Source organism: Cavia porcellus, unplaced genomic scaffold (genome assembly GCF_034190915.1).
Source record: "Cavia porcellus strain 051 isolate PalLab524CR breed Dunkin Hartley unplaced genomic scaffold, mCavPor4.1 scaffold_28, whole genome shotgun sequence".
Lineage (NCBI taxonomy): Eukaryota > Metazoa > Chordata > Mammalia > Rodentia > Caviidae > Cavia > Cavia porcellus.
This window is the reverse complement of record NW_026947511.1, coordinates 4,594,661-4,613,756: the sequence shown is the minus strand read 5'-3', so window position 1 is coordinate 4,613,756 and position 19,096 is coordinate 4,594,661. Positions and strand designations below refer to the sequence as shown.

The 19,096-nt window shown below is 43.4% G+C and overlaps 1 protein-coding gene across 3 annotated transcripts in view; it reads left to right on the top strand.

The window, feature by feature from the left end:
- Positions 1-18,639, top strand: part of Myof (myoferlin) — a 133,686-nt gene extending 115,047 nt beyond the window's left edge. For 2 of the 3 annotated variants that reach the window (XM_063239371.1, XM_063239370.1), the window contains 11 exons: positions 1,314-1,484; positions 2,210-2,358; positions 3,699-3,838; positions 6,119-6,207; positions 6,294-6,389; positions 9,420-9,561; positions 11,742-11,841; positions 13,757-13,947; positions 16,030-16,139; positions 16,512-16,659; positions 18,059-18,639. In XM_063239371.1, the coding sequence (XP_063095441.1) occupies positions 1,314-1,484; positions 2,210-2,358; positions 3,699-3,838; positions 6,119-6,207; positions 6,294-6,389; positions 9,420-9,561; positions 11,742-11,841; positions 13,757-13,947; positions 16,030-16,139; positions 16,512-16,659; positions 18,059-18,097 (1,375 nt within the window). In that variant the 3' untranslated portion in view covers positions 18,098-18,639. The remainder of the gene's footprint in view (positions 1-1,313; positions 1,485-2,209; positions 2,359-3,698; positions 3,839-6,118; positions 6,208-6,293; positions 6,390-9,419; positions 9,562-11,741; positions 11,842-13,756; positions 13,948-16,029; positions 16,140-16,511; positions 16,660-18,058) is intronic. The other variant, XM_063239372.1, reaches the window with a different exon arrangement.
- Positions 18,640-19,096: the final 457 nt, after the last annotated feature.

The following is a 19,096-nucleotide window of genomic DNA, read 5'->3' as shown; positions in this document are numbered from 1 at the left end:
AAAAAAAGACAACCGTTGGGGATGCCTCAAGGTCTTTAATTGGCTCAGCAGAACACCGAAAGAAGTGGTTCTCAAACTTATTTGACCAAAAAAAAAAAAAAAAAAATCTTTTTCTCAAAGGACACATATTACCTGTCCCTTGGAATCCAGGATCAGAAATGTGATGTTGTTATAGGTGTGTGTGGTTCAGTGCTTTATTTATGATCATGACGGAAGTGCTTTTTCTCACATGCTTACCTGCCTTCCACTGCCTCTAGGTAGCTACTGCAGTCTTGAAAAGTCCCTGAGATTTATCTACCGGGCGTCTGGAGTGAGTTACTCCACAGCTCTTTGGCACACCTTTCTGCTCAGGTGGATTAAGTCCTCGGCTCTTTGGGCAGGACTACACACTAGAATATAACGAGAAAGGGAGGAAGAAGAGAGGGAAGGGTCTTTCCGTTTTCCTTTCAATACAGTGTATTATTAAACACCGACTATGAGACCAGGACTTTTGTGGACGGTGCAAATACAGAGCAAACCCTGCCCTCATGGAGCAGATGTGTATACTTCAGCACCCCTGGGCCACACTGCCCATCTGCCACACAAACAACTGTTAGTTATTTTTCTTCATGTAATGTAGATTCTACAGAAAAGCCTTAAAGAACCAAAGCTCATGCACCCCACACTGTATTGGTGAATTCCACTCGTGCCCGTCCCTTGTGCTCTTCTGGGTCACAGATGTCCCACGCAGCACAGGTCTCAGGTGGGGCTTCACCAGAGGAAGTTAGTATGGGGGGGCACGTGTAAAGGGCTCGAAATGGGAGTTCTTGGGCTTCTATGATCTTCCTGTGGGGGAGGGCGCTCAGGTGCCCCAGTTAATAGGTACATGATAATGATCAAGTTAATGATATAATATTTCTTGTTCACTTTATTACTAGGTGTTAATCAATGCACTTTTGCCAAATGCTTTCTAAACACTTCCTTACTTGTCCCTTATAACCATGCAGGTGGTGAATAAACCATGTTATAGGTGAGAAAACTGAGTAGAGAGAGGTTAAGTCAATGGCCTAGAATCCACAGGCAGTAAGCAGCAGAGCTAGGGTCTGCACATCTGTGTGTGAGCCCATGCTTTCCTCCCCATCCAGTATATACTCTTACAGTCTTATTAATAGTATTTACTATTTATCAAGTCTCCTTGGCCACCTTAGTTGTCCTAATCTGTCCTTGTCCTCCGGTAGTCATAGATGCCTCCTGGGTATTCTTTGAGGGCTCCTGGTTTTTTGTAAGATGTCAATATGAGATGTGGAGATTCTAACCCTCGTTTCTGTATTTAGAATGTATGAACTGAATTGCTACTTACCTCAGGAAAAGGACCTGAAAATCTCAGTCTACGATTATGACACCTTTACCCGTGATGAAAAAGTAGGGGAAACAATCATTGATCTGGAAAATCGGTTCCTTTCCCAGTTTGGGGCCCACTGTGGCATACCTGAGCAGTACTGTGTGTAAGTTGCTTTGGCGAGGAATGGAGGCCCTGTGTGCCAGCCAACTCTAACATCTGGAGGGAGGCTTCGGTCCTCTGCCTGGTGTCTCTCTCACTATGCTACTGTTCCTTTCCATCAGTAAAGTACCATTTCTACTGATGGGTCCTCTTAGGGAGAATTCGGGTCACTCTGCTGCCTAATTCACATAGTAGTCTATGAAACATAGTGGTGGCTAGAAGAATACCAAGTGACATAGGGGACAGCACTCACAAAATCAGTGCTCTTTTCTCTTCTTTGAGCTTGGCCGTAGGTGTTGGGGGTGGAGGGCTGGTGATGCTGGACAGCAGGGATTCCCTGTTGTTTGGAAATAGGGATCCCTCCCCATCAACTGATCAGTGTTGTGATGTCTGCCTTCCTTGCCTGCTTTCCAGTGTCTTCTGTGGTATCTCATCAGTTAGTGCTTCCCATTCCAGGAAATGAATTTGCCTATCACGGCCACCACGCTCTCAGACTCCTCAGCGTTACAGAAGAGGAAAGCTGGAGGCAAAAAAATAATAATAAATAAAATGATGGGTTGGCAGAGGCCAAACGGACATGTGGATTTTAGCTTTTGAAATAGATTTCTAGACATTATTTTGGAGCACCTAAAAATGTATCTGTGTGTGTGTGTGTGTGTGTGTGTGTGTGTGTGTGTAAAACCAAGAAGAACCCTGATAAATCTCTCCGATGTATGCTGTTGTTCACAGTTCTGGAATAAATACCTGGAGAGATCAACTGAGACCGACACAGTTGCTTCAAAATGTAGCCAGATTTAAAGGCTTCCCTCCACCCATCCTCTCCGAAGATGGAAGTAGGATCAGATATGGAGGACAAGACTATAGTTTGGAAGAGTTTGGTGAGCACATAGTTGTGGACTGTAAGCAAAGTACAATTACCCTTTGGTACTGCTGGGTCCGAGGAGGGGCCATACCCTATTTATACTATAGGAAACACTGTACACCTGACTCTAACAGAAGTCACCTTACATTGCAGTTCTGCTGTCTTGTCAAATGCCAAAGTGAACACATTTTCTCATCTGTCTTATATTTTGCTTGCCCTTTCCACATCATAACCATTTAAGCTTTGAACATGAAGCTCTAGTAATTAACTAATTTCCATGTTATACTTAATTAGTTCAAAAAATTTTCAGATTGTAGTGTAAGAATTTTTTGTCCAAGTTTACTCCTTCATTTTATTTCAGCCCTTCTCCAAAAGCTTCAGGGATGCAGGAGGCACTTGGAAGAGCCTACTGAGTTCCCATCTGGCTCACATCCAAGCTTGGGGGGTTACTCCTCCCCAAGCAGTGATGTGTAAACAGCCAATCCATCTTGACATGTGAACAGTTAGCCCACTGTGACCAAAACTGAAATGAGCTTCATGGAGCACAGAACTATGATATGCTTCTTTACTTCAGAAAGGAAGAGGGTTACTCAGGGTCTTTACAGATGAATAGTTTCTCCCAAGGGTCCCAAGAAAACCAAGCAAGAGCTTTGTGGCCTTTTCTATCTACCTCAGAAGTCACACAGCATCCTTCCCCTATAATTAATTCAGTGTTATAGTTTGTGTCCAAAAGAAAAGGACACAGAACCCACTTCTCAGTGGGAGACGTATTTGAGAGCCAGGGAACATTGTTTTCGAATGCTACAGTGATGCTAGCTGCTGTAAAAATTTGAACTTCCCAATGTTAGTGGCTGTACACCTTGAACATCTATTTTTCTCATTAATTCAGAATGGGCATTTCTGTAGGTGGGCAGGCCTGTTTCAAGCAATGCCTCATGGACTCAGGGCCCTTCCATTTGTAGCTCTGCTATTCTTCAGCATAGCCACATTCAGAAGAGAAAGGCATGTGGAGGATCCTACATGGCACAGATTTACAAGCCCAGTCCAGAGGTGATTTGCCTGCCATAATGACAAAGGAGGTGCCTGTGAATCTATACTACAAAAATGCAGTCTCGTTTTAATGTGTTGTATTCTGTTTGCTCTTGGCAGTCTGCAAGTTGGCTGTGAGCATAGGTCAGACAAGGCCCCTGGTCAAGAGTTATTTCTGTTCACTATTCCTTCAAGTCAAAACTTACATGTTAGCAGTGCCCGTCCATTTTGGCACAATTTGGAATGAAGTGCCACAAGCAGCTTGAGATGGTCTGGCTATCCTGATCTCAAATGCCTATTCTTGTTTAAATCCACTTTCCATTCCAGAAGTCAACAAAGTTCTGCACCAGCACCTCGGAGCCCCTGAAGAGCGTCTCGCCCTTCACATCCTCCGGACTCAGGGGCTGGTCCCTGAGCACGTGGAAACAAGAACTTTGCATAGCACTTTCCAGCCCAACATTTCTCAGGTGAAAGGAATTTCCGTTTTTGAAGACTGGTCTCTACATCCCAAATGCAGCAACAATAGCTGACACAGTTTTGCCCCTTGTATGGTGTTTGAATACTTTTACATACAGATGTACAAGTAAAACTCAAATTAGCGTCATTTCAGAGGGAATTTATTGAAGAATTGTCAGCTCACTAAATATTAATAGATATTTTCTATAACACAGAACAAACTTGAATCAGAGTCTCCTTTATCTCTTGTCTGTTCCTCCCTACAAATCTATTTAACCTGCTCTTTGCTGTGATCTCCTTTCTCTGAGTCTAGATATATGGACAGTTCCTGAGAATTTTTGTGTCATAATGTAACCCCATCTACTTCAAAATGTATAGGGATTGTTTGCCCCAACTTGGTCCAATTGTCTATTAATGAACCACTCAGCTGTAATCAAGAGGGTAAGGTCTGGGATGAGGGCAGAGGTGTTGGCCCTGCTTGGGGAGCAATTACTATATGAGATTGAAGAGTTAGGGAAGCAGGTCTGCAGTGTATGGGATGCCAGGTCACAAGAACCATGCATAGTAATGAGACAGGTCAGCTCCTAAACCCTGGGGGACCCCTTCCAAAGAAGCAAAGCAAAGCGTTGGTAAAGAAAATAGTATTGTATGTGGAAGCTAGTTATAGTGAACATTTCAAGACTACATCTGCAGAGATGTGGCTCTTATAAGTTTGGGTTGTGACCAAGAATCTGAATTTCACTAAGTACCTGCAAAGTGGTTAAAAGGTCACATCATTATTATTATTTTTTGTGTGTGTCTGTGCCGAGTGTCAAACTCACAACCGCACACTTGTAAGGCAGGCGCTTATTCCACTGAGCTAAATCCCCAGCCCCTGGGTCACATTTAAAGAATAGTAGTAATACGGACCAGTGCTGTTGCTGGGTGGTAGAGTACTTGTGAAGAAGAGGAAGAAGAAAAGGAAGAGGAGTGAGAGCTGAAGGAGGAGGAGAAAGGTTATTTTTCTTTGCTCAACAAAAAGCCTGACAGCCTGGCAGGACTTCCTCTCTTCCCTTAGAAATCTCAGTTATACAAGTAGTCTCAAGAAATGACTAGGTATGACAGATTTCTCTCTGGGAATGTGCTAACCCACAGGATTTGACACAGCCTGTGATAGGACTTAGGAGACATCTGGATCCCTAAAGTTCTGCAGTTTGCTTGATGTGTTATAGAGCCCTAAGCACCAGAGATCAGTTGGAAGAGAGTCAGGATCGTAGGAAAATATATCCATTTTCTAGAGAACTAGGTAATTCATTTTGATTACAGCACATTAGGAAGCCAATCTAGTGGTTTCTCTGGAATTTTCTTGAAGACCAGTCTGTTTTTGCCTGAAAACAGGGGCTATAGAACATCCCAAAATAGTTTGGAGATTATAAATTAGTTTTTATGCTTGATATATTCTTTTAATGGTGTTCCTAGCCTGTCTGGAAGAACATTTCAGTCAGATCACTGGACACAGACTGTGGCAAAGAGCTAAGTAGGACCTCATCAAAACAGCGGCAAAGGGGCTGAGGATTTAGCTCAGTGGCATAAACACCTGCCTGGCAAGTGCAAGGTTATGAGTTTGATTCCCATTACAAACAAACAAAAAAAAAAAAAAAAAAAAAAAAAAACCGGAAGCAAAAATGTTACTTTGGGCCTTTCCCCTTCCCTTCTGTGAGCCTCCTACTGGTGGTTGGCATTGGTCAGGGAGTGCTTAGCTATTGGGAATGCTAATGTTCATGTTATTGTTTGAGTCCTTCCCTTGAGACAGCAATGTTGCATGTTTTTCTTTTACAAAATTAAATACCATTTATACTACTCTGGTTCTGCATTTTGAGATAAGTGGAGAATCTCTTGTGTGTTACAAAACTGGGACAAATATCCAGTAGGCAATGTGGTGATTAATAGAGTAACAGTACGAGAACTGTTGGAAAGGAAAGGACCCAATTTTAAACCATATAGCAGGGCACATGAAGCGGGGAGAGTGGAAATCCTCCATTTTATTAACCAGGGAAAACTCAGACTATGATACAAACAAGTGCACGCGGCCATCAGAGCCCCTAGGTTAAGATGGAAAGTGGATGGCCTGAGTAACGTCACAGATGAAAGGTGAATCTCTTCTTATTCTCCTCCTGCACTGCCTGCCTTCCATATAGGCTACTAAGTTAGCAAGCCTGAAGAAATAGTTTCCATTAAGAAATATAGAAGATGATGGTTTCTACCCTCCGTAATATAACGTTAGCCCTCTTTTCATCTTGTGGATGGTTTAGGGAAAGCTTCAGATGTGGGTGGATGTTTTCCCCAAGAGTTTGGGACCACCAGGCCCTCCTTTCAACATCACACCCCGGAAATCCAAGAAGTAAGTAATCTTGAGACTCTGCTACTCGGGACTGGGAACTTGATTCAGGGACAGAAAAAAGTACTTTCAAAATGTGCTTCTTTCAGGTACTACCTGCGTGTCATCATCTGGAACACGAAGGACGTTATCTTGGATGAGAAAAGCATCACAGGGGAGGAAATGAGTGACATCTACGTCAAAGGGTGAGGCTAGATGTGGGAGCCCACCATTCAGGGAATGAAGCAGACTCTATTTGTCATTAATTGTCATTCTTTTAGATGACTAGTATGGGGTTCTTGGTGATTTGAAGCTAATCTTATCCCGTTAATGGAATCTGCTTAGGTAGCTCCAAGAAAACAAAGGCAGGAGCCGAAAGAAAAGAGAAAGACATGAACAGGAGTCGTTAGTGACAGAAGAACTTATGAATAAGGCTTCATTTCTCTTTTAACTGTAGATTTTCTTCAGCTTATTTCAGATTTCTTCAGCATATTTGTTACTTCTGGGACTATTAGTCACATTATTTATTTCTATTCCTCTTTGATATTTTAAATAACTAAGTTTAGAAACACAAGCTTCCAAAACTTATTTTTCTATGTATTTTATTACCAGCAATTAATGTCTATGAAAGAGAAGATATGCTCACAGGTTTTGAAAAGTATTTATTCCACCCACATTAACTGAGTGTCCATATCCACCATGTAAAGTGTCATAGTTATTCATTATCCTCTTACTTGCATAATTCAGTTTCAGATAATCCATGGCAGTGTTAGTCTCTTGCTATGCCTTGATCATAAAGGATGAGTGCAATATTGCGTTTAGTAATCAAGAAACCATATATTGTAGTAAACTCCCTAGGCTGAAAGTTTGCATTTTCCCAGCTATCTGGGCGAGGTCACAGGTTCACTGTCCCTTCTCTGTAGAATTGAGACGATGATAATACCTACTTCCCGAATATCCAGAAGATCCAGTTACTTGGTGCATTTAGGAGCTATCTGGCAGATGGTATGCAATACATGGATGTTAGCTAGAATTATTGATATTCCACTGGACTGAGTTTGGTTCTTTGATTTATAGGTGATAAGACTCACTGAAATGTAATATATTTTAAAGTGAGAACAAAGTTTCACTTTGATCCTAAGTAGCCTTCAGTCAAAACTTGGTTAAAGCCACAATTACTATTATTTAGGTTCACTGTCAACAGGGAATGTTTCATCAAGTCCCTCATTGTTCTTTCTCATTTAAGATCTCATTACCATTCCCCAAGGAAAACTAATCCCATCTCATCACATATATGCAAATTTGTTTGACTACCATAAGCATTGTTTATTTTTTAATCAAGCAAACAAACTCAAGTAATACTGCACTGTAAAAAGACTTTCTAGTTTAAAAATAAAGCTGGCCAGGGATTTAGCACAGTGCCCAAGCACCTGCCTGGCAAGCGTGAGGTCATGAGTTCGATCCCTGCTGAAAAACTAAATAAGTAAAAATAAAGCTCAACTTAAAGTTATCATGTAAAATCTGGAATTCAAATCCAAATACTAGGGCTGGAGTTGTAGCTCAGTGGTAGAGCACGTGCCTAGCCTTCTTGGGGTGCTGGGTTCAGCTCTGCCAGAGACAGACACAGAGGAAATGTACATACTATCTGTGAAAAGATGGAAAAGCAAGGCACTGTTTTAGCACCGCACTTGTTTGGCTGTTGCTTACAAACCACATAAGCACACACAAGACAAATGGAATATTTGTTTATCTGAAAATTAAACATAGAAGTATTCACCAGAAAAGAGGAAGAGCTACAGGACATAAGCACCTAGGATAGATGATTGTGGCACTTTAGGGACAGGTCAGGAGGTGAAGCCACAAGGCTCATAGCCAAGACAATGTTAGCTTTCTGCAGTGAGTTACTTAAAAAGTTTACAGTCAAAAAAATCTTTTGACTAATTTCTCTAGTCAGTTAAGTTGATTGATGCTAATACCACTACTAACAGGATTTAATGTCCACAAATGACACCATCATCACCGTGGTCCCGTGAGGCAGTGTAACAGGTGTTACATCACTCATGTACATCACTGGGTTTAATAAGCTGGGAGGCATGCTGAATCCCACCGTGACTGGCTACATGACTTGATACAAGTTAATACAGCCTCTCTGAAACTCCACCTGGGAAATGGAGGTAGATAGACAATTGGTAGAAATAAAAAAATAATGCATAATAAGCACCCAGTTCATAGATGATGATCATAAGCCTGAGTTAAAGATTGTCCCCTTTCCTTCTGTCCCTTCAAGCCATAATTATTCTGTGACACTGACGATGTTCCAGGAAACACAAGTGGGAAATGAAACTCAGATGACTTCACAGACCAGGCCTGCCTCCTACCTAGAATCTCTGCCTACGGGGTTCAAGTGTCTGTATTTTTAAAAGTCCTCGTGGGCTTCTAACACAGTGTGCAGTGTCGAGAAGCCTGCACTGTACCACGTTGCCACTCTCAAACCGAATGTTGCTCCCTGGTTCCCCGAGTCTTCCCAGCAGCAAACGTGACAACTGTCTTCCTGGCACATTCATTCATTCGACAGATGTTTATATAGTCCCTACTGTGGGTCAGACACAAGCAAAAGGAAAAGAGTTTCAACTGTTAAAAGTTAAGATGCTGTTTCTGAGATGAATGCTCAGAGGCAGCCATGTGAAAATAACAGCTTACATCTTTCTTGCCAGTCTCAATCGTAAGATCAGAGTGAATTTAAGAACAATGGAAAAAGGAAGTTGCAAGATTACTTGGCTGGTGCCTTTTTTGTTTGCGTATTAAATATGGGAAAAGGAAATGCTAAAATTTTGAGCTAACTTGCTATTCATTAAGCCCATCATCAGTGATGACAGACACTAGTGAGTCATAGTTGTGAAGACTAAAATCAGAGCCAGCAAGCTTCAAGGGACCCAAAATAGAAGCTACATTGTTGATATTTTCCAGAAAATTTCCCCTTCACCCTGTTAACTGCAGTCTAAAGGGTTTCCTGCTTTGGTCTTAGAGGATTATATTTTATTTGGCTCTAGCCTGTATTGGATGCAGTAGAGCACCTCTCCTTCATAAATCACCCTCCAACTCCTGAGATAACTGGAAGTTGCCCAAGAACAGTGCATTAATTCTTCTGCTCTTCACTTCCCTAAACAGTGCACAGTTTTGCAGCTAGATTACTTGTCAGTCACATCAAGCTAAGTCTGTTTGCCTCTGCTTTTCAGGTGGATTCCTGGTAATGAAGAAAACAAACAGAAAACAGATGTGCATTACCGGTCCTTGGATGGTGAAGGGAATTTTAACTGGAGATTTGTCTTCCCATTTGACTACCTCCCTGCTGAACAACTTTGTATTGTTTCTAAAAAAGTAAGCTCCAAACCATGTCCGTGGGAAGTGGCCATCATGGGGGTTCTTCAGCTTAGAAACTCAGAGGAGGTCAGAGCTTCATAGGACCTTGAGGACACTGAATCTAATTCCCTCTTAGTACAGATGGGGCAACTGAGATCCACAAAGGTGTAAAACTTGCTCACAGCCACAAAACAGTGACAGTGATCTGTATAATTAGGAAGCCAAGAGAATGCTCTTTCTCCTAACACGTTGGCCACTGGGTAGAGGATAAGGGCAGAAGTAAGGGTCGTGTATCAATGTACAGCACACTGTGTCTCATGTGGGATGGAGAGGCTGGTTTTCCTGTGATGGGCAGCACCAAACAGGAAAGCATGGCTCCCTGTTCCTCTCCCTAGCTGCGCATCATCTGTGTTACCTCCTTCAGAAGCACTTCCAGAGCCTCCACACTCCCCCTGGTCTTAATTAGTAAAACTTTCAGATATAGAATTCAACTCAACTGTCTTAGATCAAAAAAGTAATTTATTGGTCCACATTCCAAAAAAGTCCAGGGTTGGCTGGTTTTAGGAACATCTGGATCTGATGTGGAAGTGGTGTCTTTCAAAATGGGCCTCATGTTCTCCACACTCTTCTCTGCTTCCCTCTCTGGGCCTCACTTCCCAGAGGGCTCTTCCCTGGTGGAGAGGAGATGGTAGCCAGAAACCTTGGCCCGTTCTGCCCTCTCAGCAAACCTCAGCAGGCAGAGAAGAAAGGAGCTCTGCTAAGCTGCTAGCTTTTGCCTCAGAGTCTCTGCCCATTTAGAGTCATGTGTCCCGCCCAGGGGCTCTTTGTTGTCCAGGAATCCAGTGCTCTGATTGGCCAGACTCTGGAGTTACAGACTGATCTCCCTAGATTGCACCATCTGGGTAAGGAGTTGTCCCCCAAAAATATCTGGGTGTTTTTTGCCTCTGAAAAGGACCTAAAACCTGGGTAAACAATAATAGATATCTTCAGTAGAATCCTTGTCCCATTCTTATTCCACATTCTGTGAGCTTTTCCAGCCTCTGCCTTGACACCTCCTGGTTTCAAACCCAGTTGAAATGCATTTGCCCGTGTCCCACTGAGGCAGGCACTTCCCTCTGTTGACTTAGTGCTGATTCTGTGAGGGGGTTTTTCCATGCCAGGTGGGGTGGATGGCCTCAAAGGGGTCTTTTGAGGCACAGAGGCTTGCCATGATACCACATCATGCAAACTTTCAGATGAGGAGAGATTTGGGATCAGGCTGGTCTTTAGGTAAAGTAAGCATTCTTGTTTACTTACATCAAAACCTAGGCTTCCCCATTCCCTGAGTGGTACTTGGAGCATGATTTCACATACAGCAGTCAGACAGGGATTATGAGAATAGCAGAGCAGGCTTCCCAGCCCCTCAGAGCTAAGCCCCCTGGGCCCTGCAAAGGCCAGCATGCCCAGGTCATGAAAAACAAGAGCACAACCCCATGATTTTCCTTCAAATTCACAGCACTTTGGGGGAGTTCCTGTCTGCCGGGGCCAGAGGAAGTGAGGTATAGTTGGCCTGTGGAGTTACTTTGCTAACAGTGCCTAGACAGAGGCAGGAACCAAAAGTGAGAACGTGAAGGATCCTTTCCTAGTCCTTCCTCTGCCTACTGCTGGTCTGAGGGATCTGAAGGACCTCAGTAATCAGAAGCATATAAAAGCCAAGATATTTTTTAAAAGCTAAAAATGCTAGGACCTTTTGAGAGCAGAATCCAGGCACCAGCCTCCACCCCATGTAAACTGAGTGCACACTCATTGAGGTGGCACGGGCCCGCGTTTGCTGAACAAAGGTGACGCCACAGCAGATGACACTGTGGGCCTGGCTTTAGGAGGATGATCTAAGGAGTGGTGGCTTCAGGAGGAGATTAGTCTCTCCTCAACTCCCAGGGGTGGCAGCAGGAAATCACACTGACAGGAAACCTGCTGTTGAGGAGTAGCCTGGGACATGCTTTTCATCACCCAGCTGGTGGCCTTGAAACTTCCTGGGGCAGCTGATGGCTTTCCATACACAGAGTGAGAGCATGGGGCCAAAGGGAAGAGGTGTCCGGGGGAGTATGGAGGAGATAAAATGCCCCGTACTATTGAGCTATTTTCGGGGATCAGGGGTGCGCTTTTCAGAGTCCTCTTCTCAGGGTAATTGAATTTGTCCCTGTGTCTTGTCATTTTAGGAGCATTTCTGGAGTATCGACCAAACGGAATTTCGTGTCCCACCCCGGCTAATTATTCAGATATGGGACAATGACAAGTTTTCTCTGGATGACTACTTGGGTATGGCTTCCATACAGATACTTTTCTCTAAGAAACTGTAGCTGGTATTGGAGAAAGCAATTCCTTAATCAGTTCCTTAAGCAATTCCTTAAATCTGTAAGCTTGTCAGTGATGGGGGAGAGGCATTAAGCAGTCAGGGCAAGTCCACTTCTGGGTTGTCCTCTGGGCAGCATGGCCTGACAGTGATTGTCACCCCTTTCTGTGGCGTTGCCCACTCTTAAGACTCTCACAGAAGAGTTTGTACCAGCTTGTCTCTCTGAAAAGACTCATGTTCCACAAGGAAATGCCATAGCCTGCCTCCGTTATCCAAAACATCTCAACTTTCCATTCTCCCCTCTGTTCTTAAAAGTCAGTAAGGTCTGCAAAAACCCCCTCCACGCCCTGCAGACATTGCTTGTTCTCCTAGACCTGTCCTCTTCTCACTAAAGGCACTAGTTCAAGGCATCCCACCTGGGCCCCCTTACCTGGCTCTCCTTTCCTCCCACTCTTTAAGCCAGGCCTTCCCTGAAGCTTCCCGGCTCTTCTCCAGAACCCTCTCCCCACAACCAGAGATCTCAGTGGAAGGTGAAGCTTAGACTTTCACTTCTTAACCAAGTATGGCATCTGAGCCAGGATTGTAGCCTGACCTCTCTCAGTGCCTGGTATATAGTCACAAGAAACCGCTCCAGTGATTATTCCCAGTCCCATGTTTCACCTGATACTCTGCTGGCACCTTGAATGTATCATGAGTGAATCTATCTCAGTATTTTCCCCCACGTCGTGCCTGCTCTCCCTACATGCCAATTTGGACCCCATTTTGCCTTAATTCACTGTCGCAGTAGCCCTTGAAGCATCTCTGTGCTTCCCAGAGGATGCTCCTGGCCAAGGAAAGGCCTCCCAGGGACTGTCTGAGTACTCCCTTCACCCTCACAAGTCTGTCCACCTAGTCGCTACTTAATGAGAGTGCAACAAACAAATGAGTGTGCAAGTGCACAACTGTTAAAGCATGTGGATAGAAAATTCCAGACAGTAGAGTATTTTCCACTTAGAATTTAAATGAAATAATCTACAGCAAATGATGTGACTAGTGAATAGCTGTCATCTAATCACTGAATTTCAAAATGGCTAGTGAATCAGTCACTGGAAGGAAAGATAAGCCGAAAGCAGGTGTAGGCTCAAGGAGAGCTAAGGTAAGCCGTGCTCGCGGTGAAGGGCGGTCCGTGAGCTAAGTATTTCTAAAGGATCTGCTGCCACTTCCCTCTTACTGCTACTCTTGATCAGACTCTTGTGCCATTAGAGGATTGACTTAACTACACATCACAGACACCACTTTCCTAAGGACAGGATCCATACGAGTTCTCAGAGATACTAAAGAGTTAATGCCTTCCATCACAGAAGAGAAAGTATGCTTCTCCAGACGCCAGAATCCTGACTAGGATTCATAGTTTCTGGTGAAGACTTTCTGCTATGTGGCTTCAAGCTCCTACTTCTGAGGTTATGTGAATAAATATTCCATGCAGCTTCCCGTGTTGCAAGCATAAGTTGTCTATACACAAAGCCAGATGACCTCTGTTCAGGGTAGCTCAGAACCAAAATGAACAAATTTCAAATGCAAGGGTCCCTATTTCAGTGGAAACTTTGGCTATAGGTATTTAATTGCTTTGAGGTTATAGAAGAACTCTGTTTATGCTCATGTCTTTGAAAAAGAAAATGCAGACCTCTATGAGACGCTGAACAGTGGAGAACTATTTCTTCTCCCATTTCCCATCCTATCTAGAAAGAACTTAAATTCTATTATTATTCCTTTCTTTAGCTCACCTATCACCTGTTCAAAGTCACTGTCTGCTTCTCCTCTGAAAAGAGCATTCTGTGCATTCATTAACAATGGCCAACCCACTTGAAGCGTATTTGGACTTAATGCTGTTTTCTTGCGTAGGTTTTCTGGAACTTGATTTGCATCACACAATCATCCCAGCAAAATCATCAGAGAAATGCAATTTAGACATGATTCCAGACTGGAAAGCCACAAACCCTCTTAAAGCTAAGACTGCCTCCCTCTTCGAGCAGAAGTCCATGAAAGGATGGTGGCCATGCTACACAGATAAGGACGGCTGTCGCGTGATGGCTGTATGAGTATTTCTTGACTGGGGATCATGCATTCCTTCCATTATTTAGGTCCTTCCCTATATCAACAAATTCCCCAGTATAAGATAGGAAAGTGTTAAATTGGTTGAAAACAGTTTGTATCTGGGACTATAAGAATATCTGGGAGATACTCTGAGCATGTGTTTGGAATTGGGAGGTGAAGAGGTTGAAACACTGAAAAGAAAACAAAAAGGCCAGGGATTTAGCTCAGCACACAAGCACCTGTCTGTCTGTCTGTCTGTCATGAGTTTGATCTGTGGCACCGAGTGGGAGGAGGGGATAGGAGTCCAAGTGGTTGTATTATATTTTTTAGAATGCTCTGGTCCTCCTTTATCAAGAAGATTAATTTATACTGAGCTTCCAGTACAATTCAGTATAGAAAAGGAGACTTAAAATTCGAGCTTTTCTATTAAAAAAAAAAAAAAAGTAGAGGAAACAGGTAGCAGCTAAGAAAGCCATAACCCATAAGTGCATTTGGGGAATACCAGATTTTTTTTTTTTTGTCATAGAAGCAGAAGTGCAAAGCCAGGCGTGGTGGCACACACCTGTAATCCCAGCACTCGGGCGACTGAGGTAGGAGGATTGTTGCAAGTTTGAGATTAGCTGGGCTACAAAGTGAGCACAAGGCCAGCCTGAACTACATAACAAGGGCCTGTCCCAAAAAGACCAAAAAAAAGCAGTTTACCATGCCATGTCATAAAACACTACCTGATTCATCATTGTTGATCAACTAACAGTATCAGTTATTAACCACGTAATGTTCATAATCTTCTTTTTAACACAACATTGATGTGTAATTTTCTTTCTTTCTTTTTTTTTTGTTTTTTTTGTTGTTGTTGTTGTTGTTGTTGTTTTTGAGACGGGGTCTTGCTATGCAGTTCAGGCTGACCTTGAGCTCACTTTTTGTAGCCCAGGCTGGTCTCCAACTTGCAACGATCCTCCCACCTCAGCCTCCTGAGTGCTGGGATTACAGGCGTGAGCCACCTCACCCGGCTGATGTGTAATTTTCATACTTCTTCAAACTGCCCACTTCAGTGAATTTTGAACAAGGTGTGTACCCATGAGACCACCCCCATAATTAAGAGCCAGCACCTTTCTGTCATCCTAGAATAGAGCTTCGTCTACCCCTGCCCAAGGATGTCACTGATCTGCTTTCTGTCACTGTAGGTTAGTTTGCACATAATCGTATTTAATTCTGTTGACAATCCCATGAAGTAGATATTATCTCCATTTTACATCCTCCAAAAGCAGACTTGGAGAAATTCCTGCCAAAATCGAACGCCCAGTTTTCTTTGGATTATAAGCGGATGGACCACCAGCACTCCTCTGCCTAAGTGAACGTCAAGGCTCCTCAAGTCCTTTGGGGATGTAGTGGGCTTTCCTAGGTCCTGGAAAATCTGTTAAGACAGCCAATCAAAGCGGGGACATATCTAGATCTCCATCTGCCTCAGTGCCACACAGGAGGACAGTAATAGGCACCTTCCAGGGTTGCTAGGAGCATTACACATGGTTCCTCTGTAGAGGGCCTGAGCAGCAGTGGCACGTCCTCCAGGAACTTGTCAGAGGCAGCAGCACCTATCCACTCATTCATTCTCTCACTGATTCAGCTAATACTCATAAAATACCTACTAAGTGTTGGTACAGCTGCGTACAGCAGAGAGCAGCGTGAGAGGAATGGGCTCGCTCTATCGGAGCCTGCACTGCTGCTCCAAACGTGTCAGGTATTATTTGGAGCAGCGAGGTCTGGGTCCATGTAGCATTACAAAGAAAAGTGTGTGTGTGTGTGTGCAGGCTGCTGATTGATGTGAGACCGTTACAGTGACAGGGACATGGAGAGTGAAAAACAGGAAGGGAGGGAAGCAATTTGTCCTCTTGATTTCCCACATGGAGTCGGTTCAGAAACACATGAAGAGGAAATGTGAAGTCTCTTGAGGAAAATTTAAGGCAATCTAAGGATTGTTTTACAAGAATCAAAATCATTGCTCAGGGAATACTCTGTGGATTGAAGTCAAAATATTTGTGAAACGTGATGTCATGTGTTTAACCTGTTCTGCTTTACCGAAGGGGAAAGTCGAGATGACACTGGAGGTCCTCAACGAGAAGGAAGCCGACGAAAGGCCAGCAGGAAAGGGGCGGGATGAACCCAACATGAACCCCAAGCTGGACCCACCAAAGTGAGAGGCCCGCTGTGTTCTCTGACCCCCAAACACCTGCAGTTTGAAAACGCCCTTCCAGTTGGCTTCACGGGATGGATTAGCCTCTGTCCTTCAAATTTAGTACTTGGTAGTGATCTGTGGGGGTGAAGAAGTGGGTGCTCTGGCTTCACTTTGACCATTTTCCTTCCTGGGGAAACCTAAGTTCAGGGTTCTCAGCATCTCAGGATGCTATAATGGGTAGCTGAGCCCTTCTTGGCCACTGCAGAGAATAGTAGCTTTTCCTGAGTTGATAGATGTCACAGGACACTCTTTACCCCGTGTTATATGCTGAGATAAGTGACAGTACTTTTCCCCAAGTTGGGGAGGTAATGCCATTTCTTTGCACTGCAGCCGACCAGAAACCTCCTTCCTCTGGTTCACCAACCCATGCAAGACCATGCGCTTCATCGTGTGGCGCCGGTTCAAGTGGGTCATCATAGGTCTGCTGATCCTGCTCGTCCTGCTGCTCTTCCTGGCTGTGCTCCTCTACTCCTTGCCGGTAGGAAGCCCGAGTCTCTTGTCTGGACTCTCTCTGGGTCACTGTGTACTGAAGTGTTTACCTGTATTTGCTGGTGCTCCTATTCAGAAGAGTGACCCACTTAGCATCTTGGTGTTGCCACCCTTACACATTTGGAAAATGTGTTGTGATGTGTCCAGTGATTAAAATTACATACCTAGGATTTCACAAGTTACAGGCAATACTTTATGGTCTAAAAAGTCGCTGGCTTCGGGAATGTGGCACCCAGGTACAGACCAGTACACTGCATTCCTGCACTCTGGGGTCCCCAGCCTGAGCTCGTAATGGAGCTCTCCAACCCCACACTCACCCAAGCCAGAGAGTTGATTCTTTTGCCCGTACTATTTATTGCTTTACTTGTCCAGATAGCTTTGCTCACATTTTCTCTATCAAGATCTTATTGTCAAAGGCCCACAGCACACCTAACCTCTTTTTAATTTCCCCCATAATCACCCAAATAGGAGATTTGGCCATCTGCCTAGAAGTCCTGCCTTTATTCTTCCATTGTGAATTCATTGAGCATCTACTGTAGGCTAGAATTAGGATGTATACATGACCACAGCATGATTTCTACCCATGAACAGTTCACAGTCTGGGAACATGTAGGCTTTTGACCAAATACATACTGAGGGAGGCCAACTGTTACAGAGGTAGGAACAAATGACAGTAGGAATCCACAGACAAAGACATGCTCAAAGGGGGTGGCATTGAAACTCAGTTTGACAAGTGAAGAAAAGATGGTCCAGGCAGAGAAAACTGGCCAGAAGCAAGGCGGGTGGCACCACGTGCCACAGAAGACTTCATAAGTTCTTACCTCAATCATATCAGTCGTCATACAGATACTAGAGATAATTCTGTGTCTAGTAGCACGGTCACAGAGCCGCAGTAGCAGTGCTGTTTGTGCTGGTGCTGTTGATGGTACCCAGTCCTGGTGCATGCCAGGCACATGCTCTACCCTGAGCTGCACTCCCAGGCTGGTACACTTTTAGTTTTCATTGTTTGTAAACTATTACTTCCAGTTTTCCTTTTGTAGGTAGTCCAGTCTGCTTTGACCATTTAAAACTCAACATCATTATTTCTTTTTCCTGGCTTAGTTTCTACTGATGTAAATCAGGGTGATGAAGGACACTATTCCTCCAGAGGACATTTGTCAAATTCTGGAGACATTCTGGTTGCTAGAAATAAAGGAATTTTCTGCCAGTTGGTGGGTGGAGGCCAGGGGTGCTGTTATTAAGCTTCCTGCAGTGCACAAAACAACCCCACTCAAAGAATCATCTAGCCATCAACATCCGTACTGCTGATACTGAGAAGCCCTAACTTAGGATAGCTATGGAGACACACTGACATATACTGACACACACTGTTTCTGTTTCCTTTTCAGAACTATTTGTCAATGAAAATCGTGAAGCCAAACGTATAATGAGAACAAAGACTTCCTTTCAAGAGTCATCAAGCAATGAATTATTCTGCCTTTTTGTGGATAAAATTTAAATGTGATTCTGTGTTTGAGACTATAGTTTGGGGCTATATTACCAAGTATATTTTACCAAGGCCCATCCATTCCCAGAATGTCTAAATCTTGGAAAGTGAGGCCAATGAGCAACATTTTTATCTTATTACCTTTTGAAGTATTGAAAGTTTTATTTTCTAGAGTTTTAAACATGTTTTTCAGAATATTTTTCAAAGTGGCTGGTTCCATTTAAAACTCATCTTCTGTTTCCTCTAGTGTGTGATGCAGGTTTGAAAATTGCTGAAACAGAATTTAAAAATTTCTCTATCCTGACAACACATACTTCCTATTTGTAACTAAGAAAAAATAGAGCATGCATTATAAAAACAGAATAGAGTTATTATTATTTATGTCTGCAGCCATTTTTATGATATTTTGTATGGGTAAATATCATGAAACTCTATTCAACCTCTATTGAGAACTCAATTAAAATGTTTCCCTTTTTACCCATAGCCATTGGTTGTGACTGTGGGCCTAATTGGGATGGAAGCAGCTTCTAGATCCCTGATCTGGGGATGGAATACCCAGCTTGTCACCTGACCATAAACCCTTTATAAGTGTGCTGCTAAATCGGGCGGTGGGTCCCACTAACACTAATATTAACAAATATCAACACTTATTTGGTTCAATGTGTAACTCAGTGGCAACACATTTGACCAGCATACTCGAGACCCTGAGTTCAATCCCTGGCACCACAAAAGATAAAAACGGACAATTATTAAAGGTACTTATTCTGTGCACAGCACTATTGTCAGTGCTTTATGTGCATTAACTAATTGGACCTTCAGAATTGCCCTATAAATTTAGGTAGTTACCATTATTATTATTATTATTAACCCCATTTTACAGTAAAAAATTGAAGACAAAGAGGTTAAGTAACTTGCCCAAGGCCACACAACCAGCAAATGA